The sequence below is a fragment of the Pagrus pagrus genome (assembly GCF_965226575.1).
Source record: "Pagrus pagrus genome assembly, chromosome: 1".
Taxonomy (NCBI): domain Eukaryota; kingdom Metazoa; phylum Chordata; class Actinopteri; order Spariformes; family Sparidae; genus Pagrus; species Pagrus pagrus.
The window spans coordinates 27530094-27545998 of NC_140185.1; the positions used below are offsets into that span (position 1 = coordinate 27530094).

The 15905-nt window shown below is 46.1% G+C and overlaps 1 protein-coding gene across 2 annotated transcripts; it reads left to right on the top strand.

Moving 5' to 3' along the window:
- Positions 1–7012: 7012 nt before the first annotated feature.
- Positions 7013–15159, top strand: dldh (dihydrolipoamide dehydrogenase; the record flags this gene model as incomplete). 2 transcript variants are annotated; one of them, XM_084356469.1, is made up of 12 exons in its annotated part: positions 7013–7460; positions 7618–7941; positions 8624–8684; positions 9401–9658; positions 11012–11072; positions 11198–11328; positions 11434–11603; positions 11698–11914; positions 12021–12194; positions 12286–13015; positions 13148–13427; positions 13540–15159. In XM_084356469.1, the coding sequence occupies exons 1-12, from the start codon at positions 7407–7409 to the stop codon at positions 13543–13545; spliced, it is 2466 nt and encodes an 821-aa protein (XP_084212595.1). In that variant the 5' UTR covers positions 7013–7406. The 2 variants fall into 2 exon arrangements, with proteins under 2 accessions (XP_084212595.1, XP_084212594.1); XM_084356468.1 differs by lacking the exon at positions 13540–15159 and having other exon boundaries at positions 13148–13436.
- Positions 15160–15905: the final 746 nt, after the last annotated feature.

Genomic DNA, 15905 nt, shown 5'->3' on the forward strand with positions numbered 1-15905 from the left:
AATCCTGCATCCCATTTTCAGCAGCCAGTGTTTGGGTCTGCTGCCTATTCACGTTGGATCTTTTCAGCTTCCTCCTCCTCCTACGCTGACTCTTCCTACTCCTCTTCGATCTCCTCCCCCTCTGTTGCCTCCCCCCCCCGCCTCCTCCCTGCTCCTGACCAAAGCTTGACTCAGGAGAAACAGAGGCAGATGTTCCAGGAGCACACGACTGCCCTCGGCCCTACCCCCCAACACCTCCCATTTGTACTGGATCAGCAGTTAACCCCCGGAAAGAATTGACCATACAGGCACGCACACACACATACAAAGAACACCGCTGCACAAATCTGTACTGGCTCAACAGTTGTCCAACTGAATGAACAACACACACACACACACACACACACACACACCAAGTGCTGTCCAAATCCCCTCAGTGTCCCTGATAGTAGCCACCCTGGGGTCAGGCCTGGTGTCAGCGTCCTAGGGCCCAGGGTCTCTCTGGGCAGCTGGCCTGGCTAATCCTGCTGCTGGAGGCCACTGGTTCTCAAACTAAAGGCCACGGACCCCCGGGGGGCCACAGGGCAGGGATCTCAGGGAGCAGGGAGTGAGTGATTTGTCCAAAAAAGCAGGGTTTTTTGATAGTTTGATGGCTTGTTTTAAGTTAATTAAACATTAAATGTAATTCAATTGATTTAATTCGGTGAACTAAGACTAACTGTGACCACAACGTCATGTGGGAATTTAAAAGCTGTGTCATCATCGTCCCAAATATAATTCATCATCAAAAACAGATTCTTGGTGACAAACATGTTTTGTAACCAAGTTCAAAACATCCTAAAACTATTTAAGTGCTAATCAAAAACACCAAATATTTTATGTTTTATTGACAGGGGAACATTAAATTTTTTTCTGTTTAATTAAATGTCGTAGCCTTAAAACGAAAGCAATGAATTTTAATGTTTCACTTTATATCAGGGCTGCAACTACAGAATATTTTCATTTCATCTTGTTTTCCCCATGAATCAATGTTGAATGGCAAAAACAATTGTTGAAAAAAGATGCATCATAATTTCCTCAAGCTCCAGCTGACATCTTCAAATTGCTTGTTTTGTCCAACCATTAATCTGGAATGAGATACAGAAATCCTGACAGCAAGTGTTGTGCAGCTGTAGCAAATATAAGTTTGCTATGCAAAACTAATATCACAAAAGACACAGAAAAACTGCAATCTGAGACGGCGCTACTTAGTTATGTTTGGCAATTTTGCTCGCAAAATGTCTTCAATATTTAATCAGTTATCAAAATATTTGTTAAGTGATTCATTGATTGCTTTACTCCATAGAAAGACACATTTTCAAAGCGTTGGAACAAGCAGATGTGTGAAATATACAGAATATGTCTCAAAGTGGAAAAATGTTACTACAGAATCTTAAAACAAACTTCATGACCACTAAAATGACTCCCTCTTTCATAAATAGGATGATCAGAGCCCAGACAGACAATCATAATCAAATACATGCACTGTAACACAGGTGTACAATAAGTTTATGTCACACATTGAGGCTAACAGGTGGTGTAAGTTGTTACATTCCTGACTGGGACGGTCAGTAGGCGGCCTCAGGTCTTTGTGTCTCAGATGGGAGGGGACACGTGAGTCTCGAGTTTCTGACATCACAGTGTTGTTGTTGCTGGGGGACTCTGATCCATCAAACCAACGGCCCAGCCACACGTCTCTCCCTTTATCATTATAATCAGCACTGAGGAGATCCTCTCTGCATCAGCACCTGTTGATCTATCTATTTATCTATCTATCTATAGACAGTGCATCTCGACACAGTGTGATGGAACAAAGTCATAATGAATGCACTGAATCAGACTAATGAAATGACTCAGCAGCACATGAATCTGGGTCGCTATCAAAGATGTGGACTCAGCTCGACTCAAGTTACTGTTTTGATGACTTGCATGTTACTCGATAGAAAATAAATGACTTGAAACTCGACTATTCGACAGGATGACTCAAATGATTTGTCTGTGTTAATTTTATGTATTCAGTTTAGTTTTTTGTAGTCTGTCAGTATTTCACTCTAAAGAAGTGATGGGGAGGGAATATTACGGCGGCCCTGAAGGTCCAAACACAACGACATTTCACAAAAACACAATCGTGTTTCAGCAAATGCTATTGCGTTTTGATATTCAGGGCCACCATAAATATAATATTTTTTGATTGTGAAGAAATTAATAAAGCTTTAATAAAGTTTTTAGTTTGATTATATATATTTCACTGAATGTGAATCAATAAATTCAACACACTGTTCACACTGTTACTTGACTTGGGACTTGACTTGCTCTAACTAAGGACTTGCCTAAGAAGGAATTGAGACTTGGACTAAATGATTGTAGTCACGTCTGGTATCTATTTAGCTGTTCATAACCTCTTTCAGCCTGGGCCCAAATAGAAATATCTCAGTCAACACCCCAACTAATTAAAACCAATATTCATGTTGCTCACAGAAGGAGTTACCTTCGATCTGGCTTGAATTGAACGATCCGGGGTCCCTGTGAACTCTGATTTCCGTAACTGACCAGACCAAAGGCTGCCATGTTATGTGCAACGGTGTGTGTGTGTGGGTAGCTGGTGTGATGGCAATACTGTGGAGGTTCCCACGAAGGCCATCCATCCAAGTCTTGGCACGCACGCACACACACACAGGCCATATGGCCACCCCATACCCCTTGCATGCCTCCACTGTGATTTGGCCCTGGGACCCATCAAGCAACTAGTCGCTTCACCTACTGTGGCACTTGGCTTGTAAAACAGAGGATGGAGAGAGAAGTAAAGGAGGAAAGAAGAGAGGAACAGGTTGATACAAGCGAAGGGAAAGAAGAAGAGGAGAAATGAAGAGGCTTGTAGAGAGATAGAGATGAGGGAAGCCATTTGGTTAGTTGGTTGGTGTTGTGGTGTTTGGTGAGCAGATGGCCAGGGCTCGAGGAGGGGCGTGTCTTGTCCTCGCGACCCTTCACAAATCACACGGTTTCTCCCCCGAGGGGCTCGCGACTCGCCGTTCAATAAGAATCAATGGGAATTACTCCGCGAGAGAAAGGGATGAATGGGCGGCGGGGCGCGAGACCTCTTCCTTTGTTGTCCTCCCTGCGTGTCACAGAGCTCCTGCTCTCTCACACACACACATACACACACACGAACAGGGAGCCGCGCGCGCACACACACGCACGCAGTTACACGTGCACGGACAGACAATAGGAAAGCACTTCAGTTAAACAATCGACCTCCAGTTAAACAATTTTTTAACCTCACACGCGCGCCTTCACGCGCGCACACACACACACACACACACAGGCCTCGGGTTCAGATGGGCGCAGTTCCTCCTCTCTGCTGTTTCCTTAAGACACAATTAGAGAAGCTCCTGGCATAAATTATGTTTTAGGGGAAAATGTCGTCTTGAGCGAGGCAGGAGGGGGGGGTCACTCTCTCCATCACACCATGCCTTTCAGTCACGCTTTGCTGGCGTAATCGGAAAATGTGTGCCACGTCATGGTGATGAATGACGGATAGTATATTGGCCTAATACAGAGAGGGAGAGAAAGACCTCTGAAAGTCGGGATGAGTGTAAATAAAAGGCTTCAAGAGAGGGATTTTACGCCACGCCACATAGGAGCATTGTATGGCATTGAGAAGGGGGCTGAAATCAACTGGTTAAATGAAATGAGCAGCTCGGAGCAGCGTCCTATAGCTAAACACACATACGGGTATCTGGGAAGACGGTGGCAGGCAGGGATAATAGTGTTAAAGCTTTAAGGTTAAAGGCCCCTCAATCAGCCTGGAGGGGTGTAAAGAGCACATCATGGACACGCAACCACATTAGACATAGGCTTTTCATTTATCTATACGTCGACCCGGAGGGAATTACAGCCAAGCAGGGTCATCATACTTATGCAATGAGGGGACACCAGCTCCACACAGTGCGCGTTGATAGGCTGAACGCTGTCCACAGGGATGAAGTTAGGTTGTGGTGTGTGTGAATGAAAGCCTTGTTTGGGGACAGCAGCAGACCCCAAAACACTCTGAGCAGAGGGAGCAGCTTCAATTAGAGCTGTTAATTAAGACCCCCACTTGTGTTGTGTGTGTGTGTGTGTGTGTGTGTGTGTGTGTGTGTGTGCGCGCGCGCTCATATGTGTAAACATTAGAAGTGGTGTTGTTGTGCTCATTAAAATCATAACCTCATAAGGCAGAACTCTTACCATTTCTGAAAATGTGCGTAAAATTATCCTAAAACACATATCCCAGTCTACCGCAAAGTAAATTCAGAGCTGTTGTTGAACCATTTGGAGTACAGGGATGGTTTTGGCCTCTTCTGAAAGGTTATAGTTCCCCAAAACACACTGAAATATTTATGAATTGCTCACCTGAATTTTTCAATGCAAACATATGTCTGCAGATGACCTATGACTGCCCCTATTAGCTGGAAAATACCATGGGTCCACATTGAGAGTGTCACAAAATCACAACATTCAAAATGACAGTGATAAAAAGTGATAAAAAATCAAATATTGATATCTTCAGTCTTTTCTCCACCTCCCTACACTCATACTTTGAGGGTTATTTATTTGCCAAAAAGAGAAGATATCAGTAAACAAAATTGAAGATTTCAAATATCATTATCATGAATTGGTTAGGCCACGATATTCATGCAGTTAAGACCTGATACAGTGACAACTCACAGTTTGAACACACTGAAATATTTCAATAAACCTGCAAATGACCTAAAACTGCCACTTTTAGCTGGAAAACACAATGGATCCACATTAGGGGTGTAGCTATATCACAATATTCACGATAACCGCAGTATTAAAACCTGAAATATTGATATCTTAATAATACAGCAAATGTTATGTTATGTTACAGACTCTCTCTCTGCCTCCATACAGTTGTATTTCAGGGTAATGTATTTGTTTAAAAAGTGACAAAACACAAAGTAAGCATAGTTAAAGACTTTGTAAAGATATGGCAATAATATCATTATCATGAACCGGGTTGGCCACGATAATCAGTGTGAAAATCTGGTATTGTGACAGCCCATTATTTGAACACACTGAAATATATTTAATCCAAAAATAAGCCTGCAGATGACCTACAACTGCCCCTATTAGCTGGGAAACAGATTAGGTCCACATCACATAGCCTTACATGGTCCAAGTTCAGATTTAATAACAATGACCCTGGAAAAACGAACATTAACACACGCTTTTCTGGGGGAATATCCAGGTGTCTGTCAAAAGAAAAGCCATTTTGACAACCTCAAAATACCCCAGGAGCATCAATGACTCAGTGGAGGAATCACAAAACAGTTGAATTTAAAAGAAAGCTGGACAATAACTGTGGTTCACCAACATCTCCAGTTATTTCACAGCCAGAGATAAGCTCATAATAACATCCTGCCAACAAGTGCGAATTCTTTCCCCACATTTTTCTGCGGATGCACACAGATATGCAAATTAGACAGTGGGTCGGTCCACCATGTGTGGAGTCAGTGTTGTGTTCCCATACTGACCTACAGAGAGAGAGAGAGAGAGAGAGACTGTCAGGGACTCAACAGTGTCCACGTAGCTGCACTTGTAGTCTATAATTGTTTTGTGATTGTGTGCAGGGAATGTGATATATTATCGAGCATATTGTAAGATTACTGTTTATGTACTGTGCCATGCTCTCTCTCTCTCTCTCTCTCTCTGGTGCTGTATTATTGTGGGAGAGCAGGTGCTGCCGGCCCAATTACCATACAGCTGAAAGCACAAAAAACTTTACTCCCTCTATGCCTCCCCTCCTCCTCCTCCTCCTACTCCCCCTCCTCCCCCCTCCTACTCCTGCTCACAAAGTCCCTTAATGACAGCCACGCGAGTGACACACCACCAAGTCCTTTTTTACTGCCTCTACCAAAGAGCAAGCAAGGGAAATACAGAGGCATGCAGTGGAGAAAAAAAAAAGGTTTAGGTGTGTTGGCCTGCGGCCAGCGTGTGAGTGTTTTGGTGCGTCTTTACGCACGAGGTTTAGACTTTCTTTGAGCACATAAAGTCGATCTTTACCCATTTAAAGTGATTCAGACTGGAGTTTAAGAGTAAATATAAATATCTGACAATCAATGAGAAGTTGGGAATTGATCACCATGAACATATAGAGCCGGATTTGTGGGATTTAGGCGCATTATTCTCGGCATTAAATGTTGTTAGGTTAAGTCGATTTTATTACTGTTCTCAACCACTGATTAGTAGATCAGCATTTATAGTAATCACACGTTATGTAACATGACATAATACATAATTATATGATGAGTGCGCGTAAACCTTGGAGAGCACATAAAGCCAGGAATTAAAGATAAGGTAATCGGGACAGATCGACTTGTTTTGGGGGTGTGAACATGTGAAAACCACGACAGGGGTAACACCATAGGAATGCGGCGGAGCAGATGGTCGTTGTAACGCAGTTGGGACGGCTGGCTGCCGGCTGGCCATGCGGGGGAACAGGCCAGCCAAGGCTTTAGCATATCCCCAAATATGAGAAGCCACCGTCGGACTGGCTGCTGCGCGTATAAATCACTCTGCTGTCGCGATGTGGAGGATTTCGTGCAGCGGTTTTAAAAAAAAAAAAAAAATTGTCGGAATGTAAATGGGCCCCGTGTGTTGTGTAGTGGAGGAGGGAGGCATCAGGGGAAGCAAGGAGTTGTTGCACATTTAACAGCTCACTAGCCATTTGGTCTGTCCCTTTGAGAGAAAGAGAGGAGGAGGACGAGGGGGGTTACAAAAGTTGTGCGCACCCCCTCCTCTCCTCCTCCCCCCCCTCTTCTTTCTTTGTGATGGCACCGGGGCGGACTTGTGGTGGTGGTGGAGGGAGGGGAAGAAGAGGAGCAGAGGGGCTCATTTGCATCTTATTACCCCTCGCCTGCTGGCCCGGTATAAAACCCTGTGCAGGGCAGGAGACCCATCAGACATACGCACTGTTAAACCGAGAGCGGCAGAGAGAGACGGAGACTTTAGGATCAGCATATCATTATAAATCAAGTGGGAAAATAAACAAGAGAGCTGCCTCTGTCTCCTGCAACGACTGACTGGAATTAACTCTTATATTTCCATCGGGGGATTTCATTAACGCTTCTCCAAGAGGATCCTTCTGCTGAGGATTATTTTAACAACATTTTCTTTTCCTTTTTTGTTTTTCTTTCTTTCTGCCTCGTATGGGAAAGTAGAGGAGGCAGACGAAAGGAAAAGTTCCACTTCACCTTCTCTCCTGCGCGTCAACGCTTCACCTTGACTGTGACATAACGGAGAGCTTTTAAAACTTTCTCCATGATTGTTTGAGCCGGGCTACACGGACCTGTGGAGCTTTCACTGCTTGTTGAAGGGCTGTCAACACAATGGGACGCCTGTGTCTGCTCCTGGTTGTCACCCTCTCTCTACTCACCTGCCAGGTAGGTCCGAGAACAAGCGGGCTACTTCAGTTACTGAAGGATGATGCGTTTGGGCACTTTTTGCGCATGTAAAAAGTTTTTAAAGCACCTAACAGATGCTGTAGTTACCTGTCCCAAACACACTGTACTGATCAGGCTTTGTATGTGTGTGTTATAGGTTTTGTGCTCCGGAGTGTTTGAGCTGAAGCTGCAGGAATTCCTCAACAAGAAAGGCGTACCGGGGAACGCGAACTGCTGCCCGGGAGGCGCCGCTCATCCGCAGGGCCAGCAGCAGCAGCCGCCGCAGCAGCAACAGTGCGAGTGCAAGACTTTCTTTCGGGTTTGTCTGAAGCACTACCAGGCCAACGTCTCCCCCGAGCCTCCCTGCACCTACGGCGGGACCGTGACTCCCGTCCTCGGCTCCAACTCTTTCCAGGTGCCGGAGACCAACGCGGACAGCTTCACCAACCCGATCCGCTTCAACTTCGGCTTCACATGGCCGGTGAGTGTCTGTGGGGGAATGCATGGGCGAATATTATTGTTATAGAGGGCATCAAAAGTTTTTTATGTTTATTTTTATTTTAATTCATAGTTTTGTTGTTGTATTTGTGTCATGTGGCCACGAAAAGCCACGGGCAGACTGTGAAGTCATCGCAGTCTTATTCCATTGGGACATATTAGCTTTGAAGAGTGCAAAACGCAACAGATGCTCCCAAACTCAACACTTGTGAGGGTCTTTGTCAGCAGTGTGTGAGAGGGGCTATTGTAGTGTTTCTGTGCTCTTTGGTAGGATAAAACGGGGAGGGGAGGAGGGCGTGTGTGTGTGTGTGTGTGTGTGTGTGTGTGTGTGTGTGTGTGGAGGGGAGGGGGGGGCTGCTGTTTTCACCAAACGCTCCTCTCCTCTCCTCTCCCCCGACCTGGCGTGGTGGGAAATTTAACATCCTCTGAGTTGGCACATCATTGGCAGCGCAGCGTGAAATTCCGCCTCGTTTGGTTTTACGGCGGTGTCAGAGTGTGATAGTAGCAGGGGTGTGAAAAGGGAGCAGGTAGGCCCCTAATCAACACGGGAATTAGGCTGTGAAGTTTATTGGGAGGCCTCCTAATAGCCCTCTGCTGCTCTGCGGAGGGAGGGAGGCCTCCAGGCCGAGCAGCTGTTGACTCTCTCTCTGTCTGTCTCTCCTCAGGGGACGTTTTCACTGATCATTGAGGCTCTGCACACAGACTCCCTGGACGACCTGACAACAGGTGGGTGGCAGCCACAGAGGGCAGCACTGTAACTCAAAGACAGGCCAGGAGGCTAACAGTGGCTTTGTTTTCTCTCAGTAGCATGTTTTTCACTTAGTGCTAAACGGGACAAGACAGGTTGATGAGTGTTTTAAATTCAAGAGCAAAATAAAGTAATGTGGCCTTTAATGTCATCATATTAAATGCAAATGTCAGTGTTGCATAAACATCCAGAGAAACCTGCATATTTGCTGATAAATAACTTGATTTAAAGACAAGAGAAACATCTCTGCAGGTGCAGGTGTAGGAAAAGGCCACCAACAGCTTATCTTTATGTCCCGCTCTTATCATTGCACTGATGGTGACTAACTGACCCCACCATGAGTGTGTGTGTCTCAGTTGGTGGTGGTGGAGATAATAGATAAAAGGTGGCAGACACCAGGTGTAACCTGTGCTCTGTTTCTGAAAGGAGTGAGGAGACACTTCACACCTGAAAACTTGTTATTCATGCAGCAGAATCCTTTCTGTCTCTTATTTCTGGCACTAAACCAGAAAAACAACACACAAATTTTAGTCGAAAATACTCGTTTGTCGTTCTACAGAAGGACAAACAAAAAAGTCATAGTTATAAAGAGAAAACAAAGATCTAAAATCTAGTAAACAAATCAGATAAAACTATTAAGACGACTCTCATCATGCTGTTCACTGACAATAACAACACTCATTGACGTTTCCAGACAACCCGGAGCGTCTGATCAGCAGGGTCACCACCCAGCGTCACCTCACCGTCGGAGAAGAGTGGTCCAAGGACATGCAGACGTCCGGCAGAACCGAGCTGCGTTACTCCTACCGCTTCCTGTGTGACGAGCACTACTACGGCGACGGCTGCTCGGTCTTCTGCCGGCCCCGAGACGATGCTTTTGGCCACTTCACCTGCGGCGAGCGCGGGGAGATCATATGCAACTCTGGCTGGAAGGGACAGTACTGCACTGAACGTGAGTGTTTTATCATTTATCATTCAGGCTGTGTGGAGCAACATGAGGACAAGTCCTGAAAAGGGTCAAAGACAGAGGTTCATTTTGGTTAATATTTGATTACACTGACAGCTGCTTGAGGGAGAGAGGAGCAGCACAGCCATTAGAAGAAGTAGTGGTGTTAACATGGCTCAAGCAATCACAGTCAGCTTAAAAACACATTATTTAACTGTCCGAACCAAGGAGCTATAAACTGACACTGATGAAAAGTTTATAAATTACTTTTCAAAGTGAATCACTTGCCTATCTTTATTGTTTAGGGACTGTTTCCACCTCCTAATGCGGGGCCCGTGTGCAACAGGCGTCAGTTAGTTATCCCATAGCACCAGAGGCCTCCATTCTAATGAGCCGCAGTGGCTCCTCAGTAATTCACACGCCGCGTGCCTTCCATTAGACCACTGGGGCCTCATCGCCCCAAACCTCCTCCCCGATTGGCCAAGTGGGGGTCCTGTATTGTTGCGGCTCGGGCTGGTGATTGGCCGAGCGGGGTTGTGTATTGTTGTGGAGGGGGCAGCTGCTCGGTGAGCGGAGACAATGGAGCAGCTGTCTGGTGGTTAGCTCCACACAGACCAGCTGGCCCTGGGGGGAGGAGGAGGGGAGTGAGGAGAGACGGGAGGAGCGGAGGAGGGAAAAGGAGAGGAGAGGAGAGGAGAGGAGAGGAAGAAGAGAGGAGGAGAAGAGAAGGGGATAGAAGAGGAAGGGAGGAGAGGAGGATCAAAAGTAGGAGGGAAGAGGGGGGAGAGGAGGAGAGGGGCCAAGGGTGAGAAAAGGGACTTCTGACCCACAGTCAAGGGGAGAAAGGAGGCTTTGTGTGGGATGCTTTTGTGTTGGAGAGCAACCATGTTAAAGGAGAGGGCTTGTTGGCTGGCTCCCCCAGTTTGGTGACCAAAAGCTGCCGTATCTCACTGTGGGCTGAAAGGTAACTTTTCAGCAGCTTCTGCAGCATCGACACATTTCAGACGGTGGTCAGGAACGACCCGCTGACCTCTGATCAGCCTCACGATTCGAACGTTTTCCACCAATCCATCAAACATGAGTCAGAGGCCTCTCATTCTCTCTCTGACAGAAAAGGGAGAATGAAAGAGACTGTAGACAGACAGACAGACAGCTGGGCAGGTAAACAAATTGGAAAAACAGGCAGGCCAGCAGACGGGCTGAAAGACAGGCAAACAGATAAGAAGGTTGGGGCGCCGACCAGACAGGCAGTGGTTTGAAAAGAGCCTCTGTGAATGGGAGACTGATGGAGGGCAAACACATGTTTCCAGCACTGGATTTCCCATGATTAACCGGTCACTGTTTGTTTCCTCCCTGCAGCGATCTGTCTCCCTGGCTGTGATGAAGAACACGGCTTCTGTGATAAACCCGGAGAGTGCAAGTAAGTCAGAAAAAACCATGAGAATTCATTAAAGGAGATAAATGTAACTTGTTTATACAGCAAAGCATTTTCTGATCATCTCTGTTTTTCTTATGAACAGTATTTAATGAATGTTTTGTCCCCAGGTGTCGTGTGGGCTTCAGTGGGCGTTACTGTGACGACTGTATCCGTTACCCGGGCTGCCTCCATGGCACCTGCCAACAGCCCTGGCAATGTAACTGCCAGGAGGGATGGGGCGGGCTCTTCTGCAACCAGGGTGAGTTTACGCAGAGATTTACTACTCTGTCGGGTCAATCGGTCCTCTTTGTTTCACATTTAAACAGCATTGTTTCTAAATATGTTTTCTCACGATTGTCTCCAGATCTGAACTACTGCACACACCATAAGCCCTGTCTTAATGGAGCCACCTGTACCAACACCGGCCAGGGCAGCTACACTTGCTCCTGTCTGCCTGGATACACAGGCGCCAGCTGTGAGACCCAAGTCAACGAATGCTCTGGGAATCCCTGTCGCAACGGAGGCAGCTGCACTGTGAGTATCAGTCAAGCAAAGTGACAAATAGAAACAAGAATATTCATGTCAACAACAGCCTGTGTAATCACTGTTTACATTTTTTCCACAATAGGACAACGACAACGGCTATAAGTGCACCTGCCCGCCTGGTTTTTATGGCAACAACTGTGAGTTAAGCGCCAACACCTGTGCAGATGGGCCTTGCTTCAATGGCGGGCGTTGTGCTGACAACCCCGAAGGCGGCTACTTCTGTCAGTGCCCGATGGGATACGCTGGTTTCAACTGCGAGAAGAAAATCGACCACTGCTCCTCCAATCCCTGCCTAAACGGTACGTTGTGCCTTGTGTTTATAAGTTCACCTACACCTGCAGTTATACCTCGACCTATAATTAAAATATCTGGAGACTAAGCCTCTTCATCTCCATCCCTCTACAGGTGCAGAGTGTGTTGATCTGGTGAACTCCTACCTCTGTCAGTGTCCTGAGGGATTTTCAGGTCCTAACTGTGAGGACAGCAGCAGTGTCTCTGGATACTGTCTGTCCTTTCCTTGTGATAACGGTGGGACGTGTCAGGAGGGAGTGAACGGCTACACCTGTAACTGCCCCCCAGGTATGACAGCGCTCAACAGATGTATCTTGTGTTAACGTTAATTGTTTTTGTTAGTTTTGTTCAAGGCACTTAAACTGTCCTTCTTCCGCAGGATACACTGGTGAAAACTGCAGCTCCCCTGTCTCCCGCTGCCATCACAACCCCTGCCACAACGGAGCCACCTGCCACGAGCGGGGCGGTCGCTATGTGTGTGCCTGCGTGCCTGGCTACGGCGGTCACAACTGCCAGTTCCTCCTACCAGAGGCCCCCAAGCGTCAGCCGGTGGTGGAAGGACCAGATCGGCGATATTCTTCCCCAGACGCTGGGAATGTTGAAGACGAGGAGGATGACGACAGCGGATTCCCCTGGACGGCCGTGTGCGCCGGCGTCTTCCTCGTTCTTGTGATCCTGATCGGCTGCTCAGTGCTGGTGGTCTACATTCGGGTCAAACTGCAGGAGCGGCACAGTCACCACGGTGACAGTGTCCACAGTGACAGCCACGAGACCATGAACAACCTGACGACCACCAACAATTGTCTCCGCAGTGACAAGGAACTGGGCACTCTGATGACAACGTCAATTAAAAACACCAACAAAAAGGTAGATTACCATTCAGACCTCGGCGGGTCACTGGGTGGTCTGAGTGGAATCAGCGGCCTGAATGGATCAGAGAGGAACGGCTTTAAGACTCGCTACCCCAGTGTGGAGTACAACCTGGTCCATGAGATCCGGCCTGAGGAGCTGCCGCTGTGTAAGGAGGAGGAGCGGGATGGGCCACAGGTTAAATGTGAAATGCTGGATGAGTCGGACTCAGAGGAAGGATACAGGAAGAGACAAAACAGGTACATAGCTTACAAAACATAGTCTTACACTGGTGGAAACTTTAATTGTGCAGGTCTTGAATTGCAATGAAAACATGGGTTGTGTAAAGGACAGCAACTCTAAATCTGTTTGTGTTCTTCTTCTTCCAACAGTGATGCATCAGAAAAGAAACCAGTGGAAGACTCACCGAGCTGCAGCGAAGCAAAGTATCAGTCATCCTGTGATTTGAACTGTCACGCAGCAAGTGATCTCCAGTACCAGTCGACCAGTGACGTCAAATATCAGTCGACCAGTGACGTCAAATACCAATCGACCTGCGATGTTGAATACCAGAGTTCCAGTGACAGCAGGTACCAGTGTACCCCTGACACCAAATACCAGTCTGTCTACGTCATGTCGGACCAAAAAGATGAATGTATCATCGCTACAGAGGTGAGTTAACACAAATAGGATCATCCCTGTAAAATATATACAGAGCAACTGAAACATCTCCCAGCACACGTTGAAAACATTCAGAACTGACGTTTTTCTTTGCCTTTCACAGGTATGATACCAGTCCAAACCAGACCAGCTGGGACCAGTTTCCTCTGGCGGATGGCGGTCCACACACACCAGCCCTGAGCAGTAGAGCTCAGCTAGTCTCCAGGAGGTTTTACTCCTGCTGTTTGCTGCTGTTCCCTGGGATTTACCGGAGGACTTTGAGCCAAGGTGCTACTGAGCCAGAGCGGAGTCAGTACCGACTTGGCAAGGACTTAGTACTACAGTAGTACTACGGGTGAATGCTAGACGTTTTTGACCTTCGATGAATGGAGGTCTGACGCTGACTCAGTGCTGCGGATGAAGAAGACGGTGCTCGCACTGGTACAAACTTTGTACAGAAACAGTGCTGAATGAGTACTCATGCAGTCAAATGGTGACTGATGATTTACTGCTCGTACCAGGATGAACTCCTCTGGAATATTGACTTGGATGTTGACAAATGATATTGTAGTACCATGGAGTACTGATTGAATGAACAGTATAGTACCTTTGGAGTACTGAAAACTTTTGAAGTACTGTTGTAGTACTGTTATGTGCTGTGGTTTTACAATGCAGTGTAAAAGCTGTCGTGGATATTGGACAGTTCATGTTCTGGGCAGTGCTGCAGAGTAAACGATGAACAGTGGTAGTCCCTGTACTCCAGCTGCTGTCGTAGTCAATTTTTAAGAATGAATTTTAAAAAAAAATCTCAATGGGAGCTTTCTGGACAAAACAAAACAAAATTAACTGCAGCTGTACATCTGAAACTCTGCAGCACTGACAGAGATAGCATCGGCTGAGCTGGCTCTCAGCAGAAAATAGAGAACTGAAGACTCCAGTAGTGACTGCAGATCGATCCAACATGGATCCTGTTGGGCCATACTGGCCCCCTGACCCCTGAAGGTTGTGATACACAGGGCAATGTTTTGGGCAGGGCAACTTGGGAAACACAACAGTCAACATAAGAGACGGGAAGAAACAGAGAAACAAACCTGATTGAGGTTTAAGATCTACTTCAGAACTAGTTCTCCTCATGACCTAAAACTGTTGCTTAGGACTAAATTAACCTCTGATGATGCTGTTGTGTTTCCAAGTCAGCTGAGCTATAAATTACTAGTCTTAACTGCCAAGACCTCATTGCACTATGGAGGTGCGAGTGTGTGCGTGTCTGTATTTGTGTGTGTGCGTGCGTGCATGTGTGTGTGTGTGTGTACAGAAGAGGCCTGTGTGTGGTGTCAAGTGTATGCACTGCCCACTCCCGCTCCCCTCACTCCCAGTCTTCCACTATTAGCCAATTGAAGGACACCATCACCCTGCCGGCCCATTGGTTAGGATCAGTCGTTTTTATTTTACTTGTTATCTAAAGAAAGATGTATTCTTTTAATTTAATTATGTAATTATTTGTGTTCCATTCTGTTGTGATTCTTTTTGTTGTTGAAACCTTTTATAATTTAAGTTGGATTGTTTTTATTTGGCAGATAATGTATGTATGTAAGTATGTATGTATGCATGTATGTGTTAGGCACTTGAGACCCCTGTGACTGTGTTGTATTTAAGAGAAAAGTCGTGTATGTACAGAGCCTGTCATTTTTATTACTGGAAAACAGCGCAATATTTTTCCAAAATAAAAGAGGAATGAAATGTAGCACGACTGCTGTTGAGTGATTTTATATTTCAATGTGCTTTGTGTGCCCTTAAATGTACAACCAGGTGTTTTTAACAGGTTTTGATAGTGTCTCAATTTAATACTGATGCCTCCATATGATCATCCATAGGACTGTTTTTTTTGCTTATAGTTAGTATAGTTATTCTTTTTTTAAAGAATTTATTTGGCCTTTCATGGCTTTATTTGATAGGACAGCTTGAGAGATGACAGGAAGCGGAGATGTCATGCAGCAGAGGGCCGCAGGTTGGACTTGAACCCCGGGCCGCTGCAGCGAGTTCAAGGCCTCTGTACGTGGGACACACACTGTTGCTGGGTCGGATCAAGACTCTCTAGGTTTGATAAATCATGAAATTAAAACTGTGAACTGAAAGAAGTTTTTTTATCAACAAGAAATGCTCCTTGTCCTCTACAAAGAAACAGAAATAATAATGACAGATAACCAACTTCCTGCTGTGTGTTGTGTTACTGTGAGTGGCTTCACCTCACAGTAGTAGCTGTTATTTTGTATATTTAGTGTGCACCATTAATGATTTAGCTACATTTTGTGGATGGCAGAGAGAGCCGTGCATCACCACAAAAGATGGAAAAGCGACTCTCGCGTTCAGCCATTTCTACGTTTGCAGTTCCCTTAGAGGGCAATCTAGCAAATTCAAGCTGAGGGATTTGTTGTCACTAATTGATAGTGTGTTGGTATTTGCATGTGTGTGTGTGTGTGTGTGTGTGTG